This window comes from Thamnophis elegans, chromosome 3 (genome assembly GCF_009769535.1).
Source record: "Thamnophis elegans isolate rThaEle1 chromosome 3, rThaEle1.pri, whole genome shotgun sequence".
Classification (NCBI taxonomy): Eukaryota; Metazoa; Chordata; class Lepidosauria; order Squamata; family Colubridae; genus Thamnophis; species Thamnophis elegans.
Window position 1 is genome coordinate 77,840,428 of NC_045543.1, and position 22,391 is coordinate 77,862,818.

At 35.1% G+C, this 22,391-nt stretch overlaps 1 protein-coding gene across 1 annotated transcript in view; it reads right to left on the bottom strand.

Annotated features, from left to right (window-relative positions):
- The window catches only part of TRPM3 (transient receptor potential cation channel subfamily M member 3), a 79,155-nt gene that overhangs the window by 27,804 nt on the left and 28,960 nt on the right, over positions 1-22,391 (bottom strand). The window contains exons 4-10 of the mRNA XM_032213837.1: positions 21,670-21,770; positions 20,410-20,490; positions 19,010-19,060; positions 11,757-11,897; positions 8,553-8,842; positions 6,230-6,458; positions 5,712-5,865 (exon numbers count right to left, since the gene is read on the bottom strand). Of these exons, the coding sequence (XP_032069728.1) occupies positions 5,712-5,865; positions 6,230-6,458; positions 8,553-8,842; positions 11,757-11,897; positions 19,010-19,060; positions 20,410-20,490; positions 21,670-21,770 (1,047 nt within the window). The remainder of the gene's footprint in view (positions 1-5,711; positions 5,866-6,229; positions 6,459-8,552; positions 8,843-11,756; positions 11,898-19,009; positions 19,061-20,409; positions 20,491-21,669; positions 21,771-22,391) is intronic.

Genomic DNA, 22,391 nt, shown 5'->3' on the forward strand with positions numbered 1-22,391 from the left:
TGGATCCAATGTTGTTAGCTATAGGAACAGTAAGCGAAGTGGTGGGATTCAGCCAGTTTGCACCACTTCAGGAGAACCGGTTGTTAACGTCCTGAGCAATTTGGTGAACTGGTGTTGGAAGAAATCATTAGGGCAGAGAACTGATTGTTAAATGATTTGAATCCCACCACTGTATGTGCCAATCAAACCAATCCTATCTCCCCTTTTCATATATCCCCCAAAAATGTGGAGTAAGGCAACCATATCTGATCTCCCAGAATTTGGAGAACCTTTTAGTGACAGCAAAGAACTAAGAGTTTTCAAAATCTCTTTATTGCTACCTACCGCCTATCTGTACTTTTGCAATCCAGATACAATAGCCATGCATGGGAGAATAGCCTGAAACAGATTTAGGGCATGTTAAAAGGGATGGAAGAAAGACTAGAAGAATTTTTTTAAGAAGCTTAGTCTAACTCAAATTCCTATCATTTAGTGGTGATCCTTATTTTTATACACCGGGTATGATAGCTTTAACTAATTAGATGATATTGAATTTTGTCCTAATTTTTTGATAAAATGGAGTGCCATTCATTAACGTTTCACAGGAAATTCAGAAGTATTTTCTTTAACAAACAAAGAGAATAATGTGATGAAACAAAAGAAATTGGCTTTCTTTCAAGAGATCACAAAATAGTATTATTGGTATCCTTCATTGATTTAGTGACTTAGGATGTAAAATTAAAAAAATATAATTATAACAAATACTTATGATTAATAATAAATTATAGTCAATGGTAGATTTATCAAGCTGGATTGAGGCAATCTAGGAAGATAATGTTTGATCTGTTGGAAGGAGAAAATGCTCATAGATTGGCTTGAAACTAAATATATTTGCTAAAAGGAAAGATGATAGTTTTCTAATCTTAATCTTTAAGTATTTATTTATTGGAAAACATTTTGCTAATTCACTCAACCCCCCCCCCCAAGTTAATTTCTCCTATAAAGATGGAAGAGACTTTTTAAAGGCCATGACAGTTTGTATAGATGCACATAGAAAAGGGGTGACATTAAGATTGGAACCAACTCTGTTTTCAGGAATGTTGGCAGAATGTATCTTTAAAGGTGTTGTAAATTAATTTTAGTATCTAATTATGGAATTTGTATTTAAATTGTATTATTGGTTTGTTTTTCTTTGCATGAATTTATAACATAGCATAGTAATACATAAGTTGATTAAGTATTATTTATGTCAAATAATTAAAATATTAACAATGAATAGCTAATTATTACTGTTATAAATCCAAGACTGCAAGCTATGTGAAGTCACCTTATCTGAAATTTAAAAGGATATTCTTGTGAATCTTCCAGACATACTTAAATTTCAAGATTTTGTTCGATTATTTTACATACAACGAATAAAGAAAATCTTCAATGAAAAATTGTCTGCAATAAAATGATCCTTTTGTCAATTACATGAAAGAAATATGGATATCAATCAATAGTTTAAAACCTGATTGTCCAAAAAGTGCAAATATCATTAAATGATATATATTATGCTAAGATAAGCATGAAAAAGTATTATAATGTATAATTATATTTATAAAAAGGGTCATTGTAGCTTTTGTCAGCATAAAGTTTGGATTTCTGATTTCTGATATTTTTTAAATAAAAAAGCAAAGTAAAAAAATATTAAAAATGAAGTTATAAAAATAAAAACATAACAACATGAGTAATGTAAGAATAGCCTTAAGTCATTTTGATGTTATCATGTTATAGCTACTAGGTTTTTTAAAATTTCCCTTTACCCTTCAGTTTCAATGAGGAAAACATTATGGTTTTTCTTTAAAAAGGGAATGATCCATCTTGTCTAGTTACCACATGCTTTTCTTCAAATGTGTGGTATAGTGGTTCTAATCCAGGAGTGTCAAACTCGATTTCATTGAGGGCCACATCAGGGTTGTGTTTGACTTTGGAGAGTCAGGATGGGCGTGGCCAGGGTTGGCATGGCTAGCTCAACATCACTCAGGTCGGGGGCGCCTGTGGTGGCCTGAATCCTCTGCCAGCGAAAACGGGCTCCTGAGCTTTGTTTTCAGCTGTGACAGCATCCTGCAACCCTGTGTCAGTGAAAACGGAGCTCAGGAGGGTTGTGGGTGGCCCTCCTGAGCTCTCTTTTTGCTGGCAGATGCACCACGGACGGTCCTTTGCTGTTTTCAGAGCGGCCCCATGGACCCGATCTAAGCACCCCGTGGGCAGGATCTGGCCCCTGGGCCTTGAATTACTCCACTCAGAGTTGGTTGGATATAATACAATATTTGATATTCTCCATGTCTTACTACACATTGCTGCCTCATTCCTATTTTTCAAACTATTGTATCCTGCTTCTTTTCCAGGCATACTTGTTTAATATTCATGACCGCTCACCCGGGCAGTCTTTCAATCTCTCCTTTTTTCCTGTCAACATTTAACCCAACCATGTGAACTTTTTGTTCATTTAACACAATGACACATTTTAAAGACTCTGAAAAAGAAAACCACCATATCAGACTCTTCAAAACAACCACTCTGCAGTTGATTGAAGAAAGTCTGATTACACTCATGATCCTTCCATATACATTATACTATAGGTTCACTAATTTAATATTAGACATGGGGAAATACAGGTAAAGGATTGAAGTCACAATAAGAGGAGGGAAAGGAAAACCATGCTACATCTGTTTTGGTATTTTGCATGCCGGAATTTTGCTCAAACAAAACACGGTACTGGAGGAAATCATAGGTCTGGCGCATGACAAGAGACCAATTGCTATTCACTATGATGTAGACCCATTAAACAATCTGTGCTTTTTGGATTTGAATCAGCACATCATCTATTGATCAGAAGCCAGCAAGAATTAACTACTATTAAAGCAGAATAGGTTCATATCATAGGAAAGCAACCTGTCAATCTTATGCTGGCTTATGACCTTTTCCTCTTTTTCCAGGGTCCGGGATCTTGCCTGAATAGGGGTCCTGTAGGTTGATCTTGTGCCTATGGTCGTCTCCTTCCCTGAATTGTGGTTCTTGTAGGCAGAGCCATCTGCCTGCCTGCGTATAAGATCCTGGGGATAGTTCTTGCTGGTGGCCTGAAGAAAATAGCCTCATTTTTAACAAGCAATCCAGTTTTTAATAGATTCTCTAAACTGAATAGGGGACTGAAAGAAAGTCAGTAGATGTAACAATACAAATAAATGCTTATAAAATCTTATGCCAGCAGTGAACTTATTATTTGGATTATATTTAAGGTGATCAGATTTTCAGATTGGTAAAGAGGGACACCATTGACCGGGGGGGGGGGGGGGCTTGATTAAAAATTTTATATTTTGTCAAAAGGTCACAAAAGGCAATTACATGACCCCAGGACACTGAAACCATCATAAATACGAATGTTGCCAAACATCAAAATTTGATCACGTGACCATGAGGATGCTGCAATGGTCGCTAAGTGTGAAAAATGGTCATCAGTCACTATTTTCAATGCCATTGTAACTTTGGTCACTAAATGAACTGTTTGAAAGCTAAGGCTAGCTTGCATTATAATGCCTTATGCTAGCTTACATTTTCAAGAGAGACAAGCTAAACTCCTTGTTAGAATTGAAATAGAAATGAATAGAGTAGAGTAGAGTAGAGTAGAGTAGAGTAGAATAGTTTATTAGCCAAGTGTGATTGGACACACAAGGAATTTGTCTTTGGTGAATATGCTCTCAGTGTACATAAAGAAAAATAAAATAGTAGGATAGTGGGATCCTTACTGCACCAAGCTCAGAAAGCAGCAAGGATCCCACTATCTCCCCCACTTCCTCTTTCTCCCTCTCGTTCTCTTTTGGGGGGAAGGAGGAGAAAGGACAAAAAGGAGAAAGAGGAGGTGGGGGAGATAGTGGAATCCTTGCTGCACCAAGCTCAGAAAGCAGCAAGGATCCCACTATTCCCTCCACCTCTCGTTCTTTTTTTGGGGGGGGGAAGGAGGAGAAAGGACAAAAAGGAGAAAGAGGGAGAAATGGCGGCAGGAAGAGCGGTGCCCAAGAGAAGCAGGCAGAAAAAACCCACAACCTTCTGACGGCTGAGCCGCTTGGCCCTCCTTACTGCGCTGCCGCCGCCAGAAAACTGTCACTCTCCCTGCAGAAAAACGGCGCCTGTTGGTGCGCGCACGCACAGGAGGGGAGGGAGCCTAGCCCCTCGTCGGGCCCTGCGAGCAAGCCAAGCGAAGAGAGGGAAACACTGCCCTCTAAAGGCCACATCGGGAACAACACTTCAGAGAAATAAAAACTTTTTTTTTAACAACGTCCTTTTTAAAATTGATTTTCTTTCTTTGGAAAATCGGGGACTTTTTGAACACGCTGTGGGACATGGGACAAATTATTAAAAATCAGGACTGTCCCACCAAAAGCGGGACGTCTGGTCACCTTAATTATATTTGGGGCTTCGATTCTCTGTTTTATGTACAACAAATTGCTAGAACTGTCAGTGTTTGTCATAATAAACGTGCTATCTAATGCATGTTTATAATGATTTCAAGAAAAGCAAATAAAATAACAAAAATAAAATGAATGAAAACTTAGGCCAAAGATTGGTATCCGTGGTATCAGAAAAGGCCAACCTACATTTTTTTACATTAATCTTTAGAGAAATAGATTTTTAAAAGCAAACTACTTTCTGTAGTTCAAATGTGAAATGATTTCCAAACGTCCTATTTTACAATGTTTTAATCAAAACCCCAAATAGCTTAAAGCTTTTCTACAAAAATTAGCCTTTCACCTATTTGTGAAGCCATTATCTTTTCTTTGCCTAATTTCAAGCTTTCAAATATATTTTATTAATAATTTTACAACTGGAATCACCCTAAAATGAAGTGTTTTGCCTTAGTATATTGGCATCTACCCCCACACAGTATTTTAGAAAACTTCCTTGCATCATACACAAGCATGTTGGTAAAGTGTTCAATATCCCTACATTTTTTAAGAGGGGGTGGAGGGGTCTAGGGGATGGACAGTGTTAAATATTGAGCATATTGTTTTAGGCACATTTCTGGAGTATATTTTCCTAATGATAAATGGAAAATAGATACAAAATATAATGACCATAAATAATAAGGAACTGTATGCTAAGCATTATAGCTTTCAGTGGAAATGTTTTTGGTTAGTTTTTGTTTTATTTTGTTTAAACAACTTGCAGAGAGATTGCTGTTGATGCTGTTGTTGTATTCCAGCAGGTTTAATAGGCATTGTATAGAATGAGTTTTATTCATTAAAATATTATTGGAATTTGAACTTAATATCAACTAACAACCATCTTTCTTAGTTTGTTAATTCTCTTAACATTTTTTAAAATAAAAATTGGATAATTGGGAATCTCCTATAGTTGTATACAAGGTAACTTAAGATATGTTCTTCAAAAAAGTATTATAAATAACTGTATGATAAAAACTCTATGTATAAAATACAAAATTACTAGTGCAATTTGGGGAGGATGGTTATTCATCTCAATATGTTTTCTCCTAATAAATATATTGTACATTCAAATTAGGAATTATCCCTGGTTATTGTGAATACTTGGGCATAGTTTGTTTAAAAATGGATGCTTAAAGGAATGTATATTGAATTACACTGTGTGCCTTGACACAGATGACAACGATCAAAGAAATAATAATTATGCAGATCACTTCCAGCAGTGTTTTCTCCTTACTGTGAGTTCCATATCTTCCTCTTCTTTTTCTTTTACTGTTTTTTCTGGCTCTTCCGGCTCTTTTTCTTGCAATTGGATCTCTTGAGCCTGAGACATGTAAGGCATATCATCTTTGTTTTTGAACTCCAAGCTGAGAATTGAAGGAGGAAGTAGAATTCCTAGAATTACCTAAATCAATAATAATGATAACAATCATCACAATCATCACAATTATGGTTATTGCCAGTTTCTCTTTTTGTTTATTATTACACATGCACTTTATGCATCTAGGAATGAGACATTTGGGCATATTAGTTTTAACATTGTGCAACTATTTTGTAGGCAATGGTAAGAATGAAATCACTAATTGATTTAATACTCTATAAAGTTTTGGTCCTTAAAGATTTAAAATGAGTTGGCCATCCACCTTTCTGAAATGCAAAGAGATATGGCTGTTCTCTATTTTAGAAACAGTCAATTCTTTATATTATATTTATATGCTGATTTAACATATAAACTTTTCCATAAGTTTCACTCTTAAAATAATCCTGACCTTTAGACTTGAGTTTTTGCGCATCCGAAGCCTCCCCATCCACATATCTGTGAGTAGCATTTGGCTACAGGTGTGTGCAATGAAATCTCGATGCTTGGCTGCCACTGCAAGTTGCAGGCAAGTGGCATTGCTCCAGTTCTTCAACTCATATGTCAGCAGTTTCATAGCCAGCTGTTCATCCTGCTTGTAGGATTGGTCCAGCAGCTCCACTGCCAGCTGGCCAAAATCTCTGCAAGAAAATGCATTTTTTTTAAAGCTTGTGAATCTGTTACTGTTTGTGGCATCTAAACAATTGTTAACAGCTACTTATGCAGGGAATGCATCACAGCCTGGCATGTTTGGCTAAGATCCTGAGAGCACTTGCAGATATTGTGCTTCAGATCAGACCCCATATTAAATCACTTCATTTCAATTTTGCTAGGAAACCTTAGCTTCCACTTGTCTGCTATTCTTTCCTTATTGCTAATCTGGTTGCTCTGATCTCATTTGTATAGAACTCTGTGAGAGAATCAGATTTTCAATAATAAAAGTATAGTATAATTTAACCAAACTTTATGACTACAGGAAGTCTTGACTGACTATAGCAGGGGTATCAAACTGGATTTCTTCCTACAGCCCATTTTTGGTCTCTACAGCCTCCTGCAGCACTCTGCTGGCTGAAAATGTGTCGTGGGGGCCTTCATGTATCCCCCCCATGGCCCATTTTGGCCGGCAGAGGAACCGTGGGCTGGTCCTCTGCTATTTCTAGGATGGCCCTGCAGGCAAGATCTAAGCACCCCGCAGTCTGCATCCAGCCCATAGGCCTTGAGTTTGACACTCCTGCACTATAGTCTTATGATTAAAGGAAAGACTGGAATATATGAAGAATAGTTGCAGGAACTGAGTATATCTAAGTCTAGTGAAAAAAGGACTAAGGGAGATATGATGGTAGTGTTGCAGTATTTGAGGTGCTGCCATAAAAATAAGGGGTTAGTAACTATTTTCCAAAGCACCAGAAGGCAAGACAAGAACCAATGGATAGAAACTAATCAAGGAGACAAGCAACCTAGAACTAAGGAGAAATTTCCTAATGGTGAGAACAATCAACCAGTGAATGGCTTGCATTTAGAAGTTGTGAGTGCCCCATCACTGGAGGCTTTTAAGAAGCGACTGGGGAACTATTTGTCTAAAATGGTATAGACTTTTCTATTTGAACAGGGGGTGGTACTAGATGACTTCCAAGGTCCCTTCCAACTCTGTTATTCTATGTAGTTCTATGAATTAAACTTTAGCACCCTCTTTTTCTATTCAATTTCTGTCTGATGCTCTGGTAATTGTGGACATAATGAGGGTCTGGATTTGGCTAAACAGACTGAGTTTCCAAAAGATGCTTTTTCAAGAGGAAAGTGGACTTTCTGGTTTTTCTTTGAATGCATTTGGCTTCTCATCCAAGAAGCTTCTTCAGCTCATCCAAGAAGCTTCTTCAGCAAGAAGAATTTTATTACTCAGATTTGTACATTTCTGTATTAAGAATACTCATAAAGGCATTTAACATGCCATAGTTAATCAGTTCATAAATGTTACCAGCAGGCACTTATCTGAAGGTTAAACTATTGCACACATTTGTCAAACTCCTGGCCTGTGGCCTGGAATGCATCACACCCTAGCTACGCCCGGTTTAACGAAGGGGAAAAATCCCAATACATCATGTAACGCCACTGTTACACTGTGAATTTGACACCCCTGCTATTGCAGTATACTTTTTATAGGGTAGCTCTTTAAAGGACTGACATGTAATAGAAACTGCCAGATAAAGCTACTTGGGCTTTAGATTGGAGTTCCAGCGGCTGCATCATTTCTGAGCAGACTGTAAAGTACTGTTTTGACCAATAAAACCCTCGATTTTTATGGATCTGGAAGATTGATTTCCCATGGTTCCTAACAACTATCTTTGTTATAGCTGTTTTCCCTTTTGCATGGCTAACCCTCAATTCTAACAGTGAAGTCTTATAAGCCAATACTCTCAATGGCTGTTTGAAATGGTTTGGTTTAGAAGCATTGTTCTGTTCTACAAGGCCAGCCCATTGAGCCCTTGGCTTAGAGTGAAATGTTTATTTCTCTTGCAAACCTCTCAGTCATCTGTGAGAGTATTTGCAAACATTCCAAGAGGGAGCCCTCATGCCAACACAGTTTACACTGCCTGGTTTTTCTCCTAGGATTTGGAAAGCATTATGAGACTTCTAGTTTAATCAGCTCAGTAATAAAAAGAAGTGGTATTGTTCTATCTAGATTCTGTGCCATACAAAACAAAGGACATCAATGTAACATTCATGAATAGCTCAACCTGGAGTTGTGATTAAGTTCCTGAGATATGTCATCCACCATATCATTTTCAGATGCTTCATGGGCCATTGCTTTGCAAAGTTTACAGGCTACCAGAGCCTTAGCCATGGCTTCCTCTCCATGTTGCCAGAAGAAAAGAGCCATCTTTTGGCGCTTCATCAGCACAGCCCATACCATCAGTTCATGGAAGGGGAAAGGGAAATGGTTAATCTCAGGGTCATCTAGGTCTATATCCACTTCCTCTTCTCGTTTCTTAGTGGTCTTTCTTCCCCTCCGTAGTGGAACATCATCCTGATGAGCATAGAAAGATATGTTAGTCTAAAGGTAACTTAGGACTATAACACCATTCTTAAAAAGACATTGAACTTCTTTCTTTTCTATAGTTGTACAGGAGCTTACCTGGATCTAATTATTCAGAAAGATATCTCTCTCTGTCTGTCTTTCTCTTTCCCTCCTTGCAATAGCTTTCAAACTGTATAAATTACCCTTAATTTATTTAACAGCAATAATTTAGAGATATACAGTACTTAACAATCACCAATTAAGCATTCCAAAATACTTGTCTGGTATGCCCTGTGCTGATTAATTCTCCTGGGAAAATCACTTTCAACATCCTCATGCATTTTCATCTAAATATAGAAATATTAATAATATTTATTTCACAATTAGTTTTCTGATCATTTTTGAAGAGGTGTTTCCCCCCACAAGAAAGCTTGTAATAATATTATAATTTTCTATACTGACTCTTACCTAATACTTCTAACGTTTATGGTTGTTTCCAAATACAGATATTTTAATGCATTATTCATTAAAACTGTGAAATTTTATTAAAAGTCTTTAAATAAACTTCCCTGCCTCTTTTCCATAGTTATACATATGAGTATGTGGACAGTGTGAGAGATTAAATGGACTTTCTTCATGAACTATCTTGAAAACATGTATTATTTTCCTGCCAGGATCTAAAGATACATTTTAGGTATGCCTGATCCTCTAGGTATGTTCAGTGGGATGTTTGATTTCTTTTCCATCATTTCTTCCTTCCTTTTCTTCTTGTTCTGCTTCCCTCCTCTATGGTGGGAAAAGAAGCTCCATTTGAAATCTTAAATTGCAATGTTCTTGATGCATGGTAGTTGTTACTGGATTTTTAAAATCATGTAAGTCATGTGTTCACATGAATTCACAGTCCTGAATATATTTTGTTTGCTGTAAAAGTTTCTAAAATGTTCATTAAAATGAGTGACCTGCCACCTACCTCCATTCCAGAAGTTTTAAGGCCTTGGGCTGTGGATAAAAAAGAAAAGAATAATTCTATATATAACTTTTCAAAAAAGCACAGGGACTAATAAAACCTATCCTGTTCATTCATCATTTTTGGATTCAGCATACATACTTTGCAACCTTCTTGATGTTAGTGCAATCACTTTCTACTATTTAACTGTTTTCATATCCTATTGTTTCTGAAAGATCTGTATTATTGCACAAAAATTCCAAAGTTCTTTAAAGAAAAGTAAACTTTCCTTTAATAATGTGGATTCTTAAGTCCCCCCTCCCCGGCACCCAGATTATTTAAGCATTTTAAACTTTTGGAGAAAAAAATCAGATGTTGTTCCCTCAACTCCCCAGAAAATCCTGAAAGGATATTCTAAGTTTTCTATATGTTAGGAATTGGATAAAATGTCAGTAACATCCTTTTCCACTTTGTCTCAGGCTGAGCAATATCTTGCATCTAATGCTTAGCCCCTTGCATCTCTTCAGCATTTTGCAGCTATAATTAAAGTTTGTTGGATGCACCTGTAACTGAAAAGAGGCATTCAGGTACAAGCCCAGTTGCAGTAGGACAGGGGTGTCAAACTCGCATTGTCACGGCGGCATCACATGACGGATCACGACTTTCTCCCCCTTTGCTAAACAGGGCATGGGCGTGGTCAGTGTGTGACGCATCTGGCCCGTGGGCCGTGAATTTGACAGCCCTGCTGTAGTGGGGTGGGATGATTTATTGATTAATATCTCCGCATTTGTAAAGTGTCATAATGTTATGTGTTTCAATTACTTTAATTTTAAAAAGAGGTGATTGGACATTTTAGAGCGGAGAATGATTTCTTTCAATTGCCATTTTATTTTCTTAGATGTTTATGAAATAGATATATGTTGGGCTAGGGCCAGAATTCAGTAGTTCATAATTATTTACTGTGAGAAATGCACTGGAAAATGAAAGGAAAGAATGATAATATCCCATTGTTTTATCCAGGACGAAACAGACTTGAGGATGAGTGGGAAAGCTGGCAGAAATCTGGGACTAATTAGCCTAAGAGCTATATCAATCCTTTGAGGGAGTCCAGGGCAGGAAACAGACAGCATAGGAACTACTGTAACTCTGCTTTATAGGAGATAAAGGAGAAACTTAAAGCCTACTAAATTTTCCCTCCCAATTACACCCAAAAAACTCAAGGCAGATCATCTTTGAGTTTATTTCTCACTTCCTCCTCCCATTCCTGGGAATTTATTCCTCCTATGCCTAAAGTGATGTTTTCACAGTGATTGGTGCATATTGTCTCAAGGTTATTTTTGCACTCCTCTGAGGCTAATTTATGAAAAGAATAGAGGAAGCAGGGACAAGGAACAAGCTGAGGGATTTCTTGACATGAGAGGTGGAGCACGGAAGAACTGAATTTGAATCTCAGATCAGCCTACTTCACAGGGTTGTTGTTATGGAGAAAAACACATGTATACTTGTGTTCCTGAGTGAAAGGAGATATATCAATCAACACACAAATAAAGAGAGGACAGGAAATAAATATATTTTTGTCACAGACTGTTTTTGGTATGTACTATGGGTTTAGAATGAAACAGCGTATGTAACAGAAGTAAATAATTTAGGTGTGTGAGAGCAGGGAAGTGGATGATGACTTTAGAATCTAAAGGTTTAGAATTTAGGAAAGGAATGACCTTTGAGTAAGTTTATTCAAAGGAAGGAATTTGTTTACAGAATGAGTTCAGAACACACCATTTTCTTGTACTGAAGTAACTGGCTCAGCCCAGAATCATTATACAGAAGTGCCTGTAACAGTTTTTCAAAGTTCAAATGTATCCAAAGGCCTAGTAATGTTATGTAACTAAGTCACCTTTGACCTGATCACCTGTCAAACCAACTTCTTAAATTTACTTTTTATGAAATAGGTTAAAAAAACTTAATAACAATCCTTACTCTCTTGGGGCCAAATAAGTTGTGATAGAGTGTTCTGAAGCGTTTTCGAGTATAATTACAGCGATAAGCTCCTCCCATCAGGTACTCAATCACCAGGCCAATATCAATTAGACTTATCCTATAGTCTGGTGGTAGGTTTCCCTATTTTTTTCCAATAGAAAAAAAAGACACAAAACAAGGGAGGGGGGGAAGATACAACTGATTATTAAGTCTATTGCACATTTTTTTCTATAATTATGAGAGTTTTAAATGAAACATAAGAAAACATTATTATGCTTATTAATTAATTCACCTTAAAATAGATCCAACCGAAACCTGGATATTCGCGCTTGGAAAAAAGACATAAGTTAAGTAAGAAAATGTGTTAAAAGATAGTTGCAACAGAAGATAATAAGTTTCAGAACAGCATTTAGGCTATTCTGAGAAGAAAAACAGGATACACTACTGCAGAACAAGGAAAGCATGAAGGCAAAGCATTTTACAGAAACTCTATGTATTTGCTGGAACCTGGTGGTGTCCCAAATAACCCATACAACAGTCTGATATTCTGAGGAATATTTATGCTCTGGCAAATGTCTTGTGGTTGGGCATTTTCTATCACACTTCTAAGAATGTCTTTTCCAAACTTTGTCCTGGAACAGGAAGGCAACTTTATCATAAACAGATGCTGAATGCTTTAATCACAAGTTTTGCTCTTTTGCTGAATATTAAATAGTTATTAATATTAATTAATTGATATTAAATAAATATTAAACACTGAATATTAAATATTTAGCAGACGTCTCCTTCTTGTGATTCTTTAATTAATACTATCACTTTTATTTCCTAAAACACCAAAACTGTACCTTCATACATATGGCTGACAATTAAAAAGTGAAAAATTCTTATAGCTACCCGCCTGCACAAATGAAAATTCTTTCACTTGAAGTTTTGGTTACTGATTTTTTTGCTATGTGGTCCTGCATCTTCCAAAAAGGAAATAATTTGTCTGTAATGATAGTGAAATAATATCTGATATTTAGGAAAAGTGTGTGCAGAAGAATGTATTTTCACTTTTTAGAGACAAATCTATATGACAGTGAATTTGTCCTCAATTTTTTTTGGAGATTCCAATGTGTTCTCATTTAAATAAAAGTTGATTTTAGTTATATTTACTTATTTTCATACACCATCTATCATTTAGTGCCAAAATTCATCTGTTACCTCATTACTTAGCACTGAGTGGGCCAAATAATGAATTTACCTCATAAGCCATTTCTCAGATCTTGCTCCACTGACTTTCAATTCTCCTAATATCAAAAAGGACATGTTTCTATGTTATTACTGCAATGCAAAAACAGTTTACAACCCACCCACCCCCATGTATAGAAAGCATAGGCCTATTGCTGTATTTACAAAATCTTGCACTTGCTTATTTGTCCTATCTAAATAAATATATTGCTTTAAGAATGATAATATAGTTGATGTAGCCCGCACTTTATATGCCTAGTAAATAAACACAAAATGCCATTTTGAGATTATTACTGTAATCATGCCTATATTACCTGTCTAGGATTTATATTATGAGCTATTAATTTTAGTGGTTCTAAAGACTTTTGAGCAGATCAAATTTATACAATCTCGTCTATTGCCAACTAAAAATATGAACATAAAACAAAGTTTTTGATTCCAAATATTTTAAATAATTATACAATCTATTGATATTTTTACTAAATTTTATTCTACTCAGTCTGCTAAAACTGAGAATCTTTATTCTGATTTTTTTCTAGATTAGAAGGCATCCAAATCTATTCGAATAATGTCTGAATACCCAATAAAAGTGAAATATTTCTATGATACTTTTTATGACTCAGATTGTAAGTCGTAGTTTTGTTTCTTCTAGACAAAGCCAAGAATAATTCCTTCTTCTAAAAGCTTTCAAAGTATAGCCTGATTATGTTGATTGTAATAACATTTCATTATTTAAGAACTGTACTGCTTGTTTGAAAAGCAATTTATAATCAAATGGCTCTCTCCTTTTAAATTGACATGCTTAGGACTAAAGAATAAATTGTTAGAAATACAGAAAGTGACACCTTTTCTACAGATGCTTAATTTTGAGTATCATCATAATGCATAGATACAGCTTACTGGTCATGAATTACTCAGAAAGGTATCTTACTAAATGTATACCTAGTAAGAGAGAGGCAAAAAAAAGGGTAGAAATGTTTATTATATGAACATTAGAGGGCACTCTTTAGCCATCAAAGTTCCCAAAGTGTGTCATTTTCCTTTTGTTATTTGAGTAATTATTAAACATCAAATTTGGCAAAAAATGTAGTCATTATAGGTCAAACTTTTCTGACTAATGACCTTGATATTCAAATATAGGAGAAATGGCCTTTATTAACCAAATAAAAGAGGTGAAAGGGCCATATTGTCCATTCTTTTCCATAACTCATTAGCAGCATTTGTTTAAAACTGGAATTCAAGAGTTATCCATGATCTTTCATTGTTATCACTTTTAAAGTCTTTTAATATAAGGAAAAGTGCAAAATTTTGCCATTTTTGCTAACTTCCCTTTCCTTGCATGCAAACAAAATTATTTTTATGGTTACTTGAATGGTGTTCTCTTTGCATCCTTTACAATTAGAAAGAAACAATTTTCCTTAACATAATTGGGGCAATCACTATCTCCAATATTAGGTTCTGCTCACACTGCACTATTATAGTTGAAAAAACTGGATTTTGTTGCTTAAATATAACTGCTACATACACAAGAGCTTTCTTTGGAATTTTTCATATGCAACTTTAAATGTGCTCACATTCTGAGAGCACATTTATATTTAGCTGTTTAATTTCTTTTTTTAAAAGATTTTTTTAAATTTTTGAATAAACACAAAATGACACAACATGCAACTCCCCCCACAAAACCATCTTCCATTACAAATTGTAGAAAGTGTGTCGATTGGTTACAAAAACTTCTGTGCATCCCCTTCCACAGTCATCACCTACAATTCATATCAAATCATATATTTTAAATCAAGAATATTTATATATATTACTATCATCATACCTCAACCTTCATTTGACTATAATTGTTTTACGCCTTTTATATAAAATATTCCAAATTTAAAGCAAAACCACATAATGGCATTCCATTAGCTCTTCCCAATATCATCCAGTAACATTACATCTTTATAACATGTTCTATATAAAAATTTGTTATATTTAATAACAGAGTTTCTAAACCTCCTTTCATAGTCACCATTTGCAATTTATATCAAATTTCCTCTTATTAAACCATATATATCTATGCATTATTATCCTTATCAATCAATTATTTAACTGTATCCATTATCACTTCATTTTATACATAATGCTCTAAATTTAACTAAATTTGACTTAATTACATTACATCTTTATAACATATTATAATTAGAAATTGGTTATATTTAGTAACAGTTTCTAAACCTCCTTTTGTAGTCACCATTTGCAATTTATATCAATATATATTATATTATATTATATATATATATATTATCATTATCAATCAATTATTTAACTGTATCCATTATCATTTCATTTTTATATAATGCTCTAAATTTAACTAAATTTGACTTAATTTTTTATTATACGCTTTCATTACATCAACCTGTGTCTTTCCAGTAATAGTGCAGTCTTATGTCTCCTGCCATTTGTGGCATTAGTATTCTGGTTATTTCCTTAGTAAGTTTTGTATGGACTTCTCTTCGCAACTTATTGCTTATTGTATATCTTGTATAAGCTCAAAACCCTCTATCTGCTTCTTCAATCAGTTTATCTTTGGTTATCACTAGTGCTTCTGACAAAATTTCTCTCCTTAGTTCCATCAATTCTTCTCTTTTTCTTCTTCTATACTTTGAGATCTGGGGTAGAGCTCCAGTCCATCTATCTCCTCTTTTCATATTTCACTCTTTCCATTTCCAACCGTGCTCAGTTCACTATCAGTATCAACAATTTTCTTATCTTTTTGTTTATTTTTCCCTTCGGTTTTTAGAACTCTGATCTCCACTTTCTTCATTTGATGAACATCCTCAATTTTTCCATCAAAATTTGCTGTTCTAGGATCTATGTTCTCCAATCTCTTCTCAATTCTCTCTGCTACTTCTAATAATTTTTGAATTTCAAACATAATCTTTTGCAATGTTGAGGTTTCTTTTTCATGTTGCGTTATTCTTCCAACTTGAAAACACTGTCACTCTGGCATTCAAAACTTTTTATTCAATTTAAAGCAAGTTCATTTATAATCTTTCAAGACAAGGCTTTGTTTTCACTCCATTCCAGCTGCCAATGAAGTTCCTGAAAAACACCTGTATAAACAACCCATGCTCTTCTCACTATCACTCTCTGTAAACAAGCTGAGGAACCTTGAAATGCAAAATCAAATGATCAAAGAGAAAAAAGAATAGACAATATTTCCAAGCTTTCCAAGCCTCCAGCCTCCAAGTGGCAGTGTTACTTCCTTTCTCTGTGTTATTACAGCCCTCTTTGTATTCCTTTTATATCTTCTTTATATTCCAGGCTTAAAAAAAACAAAATTCTTAAATGGAGCAAAAAAAACCAACAACAACATCCAATCCAGCATTATAAAAATAAGGAAAAAGATTTTAATCCATAGGTATTAAAAAAAGAATATAAAAAGTAGTAAAAGAAAAACTAATCCGTTCAATTTAAAAAATAGGAGACATTTGCAAAAGTTCCATCCGTGAAAGAAAATAAAAAAGGATAACACACTGTCTAATGTAGCTTAATTTCGCCGCCTGTTCACTTCTGTTTTCAAATTTATTTAGCTTTATTTTTTGGGGGGTAGCTTCTTTTATAATAATAAGATTTCCTCACCAGATGAACACATTTTTTCTTTCCGTTTTCCTCCTGTTCCGGAGCTGTCCCAACTTCAGCAGCTTCAATGGCTGCACTTCTGTTGCCGGCAAAAAGAGATTCTCCTGGATCAATCAGGGACTTTGTGGTGTCCCTGAGATCAGCAGGACTCTTCCCTATCACCATCTCTTCAGAACGGTTTAGGTCTAAAAGGACCATCCAGTGGCAAAAGTATTGACTGCGATCTTAGAGCTCCAAGATCACATGTTGTGTTGTTGCGAAGTCAGCTCCTCCTCCCCATTTAGCTGTTTAATTTTCAAGTGTCATAAAGGTGCCAGGAATGTACATACTAAAATTATTTTTCAGTCTTGATATTAAACTGCCCTTCAGAAGAATAAAATGAATATAATTTAGTTCTCTGGGTAATACTTACAAAGTGCTTGATTTTAACAAATATTTATTTGATCTTAAAGGGTTACAATAAACTGTTGTTAAGGTACTAGAAATAAAAATTCATCAGATTGAGATAAGTTGCTTTAGACATTCATCTGTCTCTGTCATGGGCAGTGAAACATTGTGCTGACAACATAATGATATGTTGCATTAAGAGGTTATTTTCTAGAATGTCATTTCATTTAAATTGATGTCAGATTTGTTGCTAGATTCAGAAACTGAAGAGAAAGAAATATTATCACACTCAGCTATAGGTCTACAGGAATAATCTAATATCATAACATGTTACTTCTTCATTTTATGAAGTGAGGAACAATTGCTGTCTAATGTAACAGATTTCAAATTGAGACCAACAATGTATGTATGTATGTATGTATGTATGTATGTATGTATATTTGTGTGTGTGTGTGTGTGTGTGTGTGTGTGTAAAATTCTGTTGGCCTCAATTTGAAATCTGTTGCCCTTACACACACACAAACATACATCATCATTGTCATCGTCATCAACAAGAAAAAGAGAACAGGGAAGCAAACAAGTTAAATTAACTTAATCCCTGATTTTGAATTAGGCAGTACTGTGCTGCATATTCATAACATTTTTGTTGTAAAAAGTTTTGTAATTGTCCCAATAGACATTTAGCTCTGTAATTGAAAAAAATGTTACACATTTTGGCCTGGTTCTGCAAGATTAGTATTTCATAAATGAAGTAACAAATGTAAAATAAGTTCTCAAAAAGTTTTTCCCCTGCTTCCAAGTATATTGAAAGTTTTGAAAGATTTCAATTTTTCCCTCAAACTTCTGAGTTACTTATGATTTAAAATTCTTTAAACATTTTGTTGGATACTATGTCTCTGTGTTTTGTTTTACAAGAGTGTAAAGGGCAAACTATTTTAAATATTTTTTTTCCTCATTCTCTGGACATTTATGTTTTAAGGCGAAATTGCCTTAAAACTGAAATCTACAAATATGTAAATTTACAGCTGATGATCTTTGTATTTTATGCATGGGTTTCAAGCCCCAGAGGATTATAAGATTGTGATCAATACAAAGGCATCCACTAGGCAATAGATATTAAGTTCACCTGTTTTAGTACCTATTTCCACCCTCCTCCCCATTTATAAATAATCAATTTATAGTTTTGCCAAGAAAGAAAATTTGGGAGATGAGGATTTATTTAGCTAATGTTATACTCTGGTTCTCTCCACAATTATTCTTATGAACAGATAGACGTGAGGCTTTAAAGTTGGGGCTTAATTTATATCATTGTATCTCCATGAAGAAAATCAGTGCCCAATATAAAGGCATGAAGAAGCTGTAAGAATTGTAACCAAAGCCTGTAGGGTCAACAAGTTTCTTTCACTCTCTTCTTCACTCTCCTGGTAATCATGCAAGAGATGGAATATGATTGAATAGGATCCAAGACATATTGCTATAAAAAGCACAATCTCTTTCCACCAGTTCCTTTAAGTAGCTTCAAGTCACATAAACTGAGTTATATCTGAACTGTTTTCTTTTTAAACTTGCTACTTCAAAAAGATAAGGGGCTATATAAAAAAATAGCACTTAACGAAGCTGAAAATAATGCAATGATTCAAGATCCAGCACAGCAGTAATATATATTGCAATGTCCAACACTGGGCCACAATATGGAAATCAGCATTCATAACACTGATGGCTATTAAAAAAAAATCTATTGCATAAATCCACATCACATGAAAAACACCTACAGTCCACTAGCAGAAGCAGTATACCTAAAGCATCTAAAGTAACCACTAGCAGCCACTAGTTAGCTGTATTGTACACAAGGCTGAGAATCATTACGAACACAGACTGCACAACTGCAATGGCAGAAGGTGGAAGAAAGCTCTTGTTGGTAGCCCATGCAAAACAGAGGCTGTCTCTAATGACAAGAAGCAGCTACAATATTACCTTCATATTACTGTCCACCTTCGGACTCTTACCTTTTTGACATCTCTGACAAGGTGATACAAAGTGTTGGATGGCCCATGTCTCTGAAAAAGATCACAACAAACAGCTTAATAGTTCTGATGTATCTGAAGAAGCTATTTGGATTAAAGGACAGAGAGTCCAACTAAAAAGCTCATAACACCCAAAGTACTGAATGTGACAAGTACTGAATGTGCAGTTTCTTAATGCCTTACCAAACACTTGAATTAAAAAAAAGAGAGAATATTGTAGCTTATGGTTGAGTTTTGTTATTTTCTTGCAAATGTATCATTACCCAACTAGGTAACATTATCAGTGCTATTAGGGAGTGGGATTTGCTTTCTGTTTATATACAGAGAGCAAACTCCACTCCCTTCTTGCATTCATAATGTTATCTAACTAAAAATACTCTCTTCTTTTGATTCAAGAGTTCTCCTTCCATATGAATGATTTAGTTGCAGTATGCTAATTTTTTGAAAGATGCTCCGAATGGGTAGAGATAGAAGTAGACTTAATCCAACTTGTTAATGTGGATCAAAAGGTACTAAGCTGTAGTTCTTCAAACATTTACTACTAGATGAAAACTTTGAGTCATGGACAATGGCTAATGGCTTTTAACTATCTCATGAAACTTAGTATGATGTATTATGGATGCCTTATATAGAGGTTACCAAATCATGCAATACCTGCTTTTTTAAAATGAGTTAATGTTGGGGAGTGATTGAGAAAACAGAGCAGGAGGCAAAGTATACTGACCTCTGCAGAGTTAGAATAATTACCACATGTCCTTAATATCATACCAACCACGCAGCCTGAGATAGACTTAAGATTACCATTATTACTCCCCATTATTAGTAAAGGAAAATCAAGCAAAAATTCAATAAGCAGCATTACTTTTTCTGGCTAGATGAGGAAAATGGCTGTCTATTGAATTTTTGCTCATCTTTTAAGTGAAATACATGAGTTACAGCCTGCTAGTAAGTGAAAGTTTTATTATTTTGACAAGGCTGCTGGTGTTCCCTGAGAAATAATAGGAACCAAATAGAACATTTGAAATGGTCTGCTTTAGCCTAGTGCATTCAGTGGTGTTTTGAAAATGGTATTTTTTTTAAAAAAGCAATTCATCTTGGGAGCAAATTATTTTTAACAGAATCCAAACTATAAAAGGGTACAGATGCATTTTTAAAGCATAGTATACAGTTGCATTAGGGTTTAATAAAAGATAAGCAGGCAAAACATTATGAGATTTTGTTACAGGAACACTTTAGGAAGGCAAGCATTATTTCGGGAATGAAGAAATTGGATGAATTTCTGGGCTTCATTCTTGGGCTTGAAGGGAATTAAATAAACAAATAGGGCCCCTACCGTATTATACAGCTCTTCTGGAGAGGGTGAGAAAACGATGCATGCTTACTCCATTTTCTATGAGTAACTTCACAAAATCCACTCTGTCTAATACCAGGGCATCCAACATTGCCTGTTCAAGGGACCCCACCTAAAAAGGAAGTACACAATATTGAGTGACTCTTAAAGCTTGCACTTCTCCACTGGAGGAATTGTTCAGTATCCTCCATTTTCTGTTCTTCAGTTTTAACAATGGTGAGAGGACATATTCTCTTGGTCAAACTTTGCAGAATGATTTTGGAAAATTCAAGTATGCTGGATATACCATGGACTTTATCAAACGTTCTCAAGAGTTGAAAAATTTTCATTTGGGAATTCATTATATTATCAACCATACTTGTTTATCTGTGGCTCTGTTAAGGATTTACTATAGCATGTTCAGTCAAAATGGATGAAGCTGTAAAGAGCACTTGCCTTTTTCTAGTTACGCTGGTGACATAAGTGAAATTATGGTCTCCACATTACAACATGATTGTGTGTGGCAGAGAGCCTTCACACATAACAAGGCTTTCATTGGACAATTCTGAATTCTAGCTTATGTGGAAATGATCACATATACAGCTAGCCTTCTTACTGAAGACAATTGCCCTTCCTGTCACTAAATCTCCTCCAGGTTCATCTATCCCAACCTTTTCAACAACTTTCGATTAATTTCCCTATCTGAAGTCATTATATTCCCTTCCATAACAGTCAGAAATGCTATTCATCTCTCTCAAATTTTTAGCTTTTTCCCTCTGACACAGTAGCTGAGATGGAAATTGTTGAATTTTCTGAATAACTGAAGATTCTACATCTGAATTGTATCTGCTCCCTTACTTGTTGTATTTGTATATCTGCGACATATTTACACATGCGCCAAATTACAGGTGGGCAAAAATATTTTTTCAACCTCGTTATTTGAGATTTCGTTATCTGGAATTGCTGAACTGGAACAGTGTCTCTCAAAATATATATCGAGAGAGAACAAAAGTGCATAATATGACATTTCAGGCATCTCAAGAGGCAGACTGGTGTCTGAAAGCTTAAGCCACAGTAAATATATTTGTCCTTTGATTTTTTCCTACAAAATAAGACAATTGGTCAGCTGCTTTAACCTCCACTTGAGACACATTTCTACAAGAAAATTACAGACATCTTTATTATGATTACATGACATGTATGTATTATGATTACATTTTGTTCCAGAATCCCTCTCTCCCTCCCACTTCTCCCCCATGAAAATAACCATGCTCAACTGGAAAAGTATTTGATAACCATATAGATACCGTACCGGCCATTGTTGCCCATAAATAAAAATCTGGCTGCGAGCAATGTCTACCCTGTTCCAAGCTAATGCCAAACTCAGTTGATCTGGAGCAGAGGCATTCGCTCCTGTAGAAATTGAGAAGAATAAGAATATTTATTAATTCAACACAGTCAGTAGCAAAACAGACCCTCATGAGAAATAAAAGGAAAGAAAGTAGACATATGGTCCAAATGAGAGTTATTACAATGATAATTATATGATTTTCTTGCGGAAATTAGCAAACTAGTTCAAGATATTTAAATAAGCCAGGATGCATGAATATTTTAGAAAATTAAGATTATAAATTAAAGGTCTCATTGCAACAAGGAAATAGTAACTAACAGATTCCATTTTTCTAACTTTGATAAGCTAGGGATTATATGCAGATTTATGAAAAAAAAATCTGGAACCCCTTTCTCAAAAAGGGGGTAACAGAAGCAGAACTGCCTTACATCTGAGGAGAGGTGGTATAGAAGCTTGTATTAATTCCGCTTGTTAGATTAATCTAATGTTAAAGAATCTCCTAGAGGTCTCCTTTGTATATTCCTCTCAGATACTAATCTCAGGAGTTTGCTCAGAAGGAAGCTCACAGACATAGCTTAATTTGTTTAGTTATTTCATACAATTGAAAAAATTGTCTACTGTGTATACAGAAAACAAAGCTTATATAACATTTTAAATTGCAGGTTATTTTCTGCCTTTCCGAT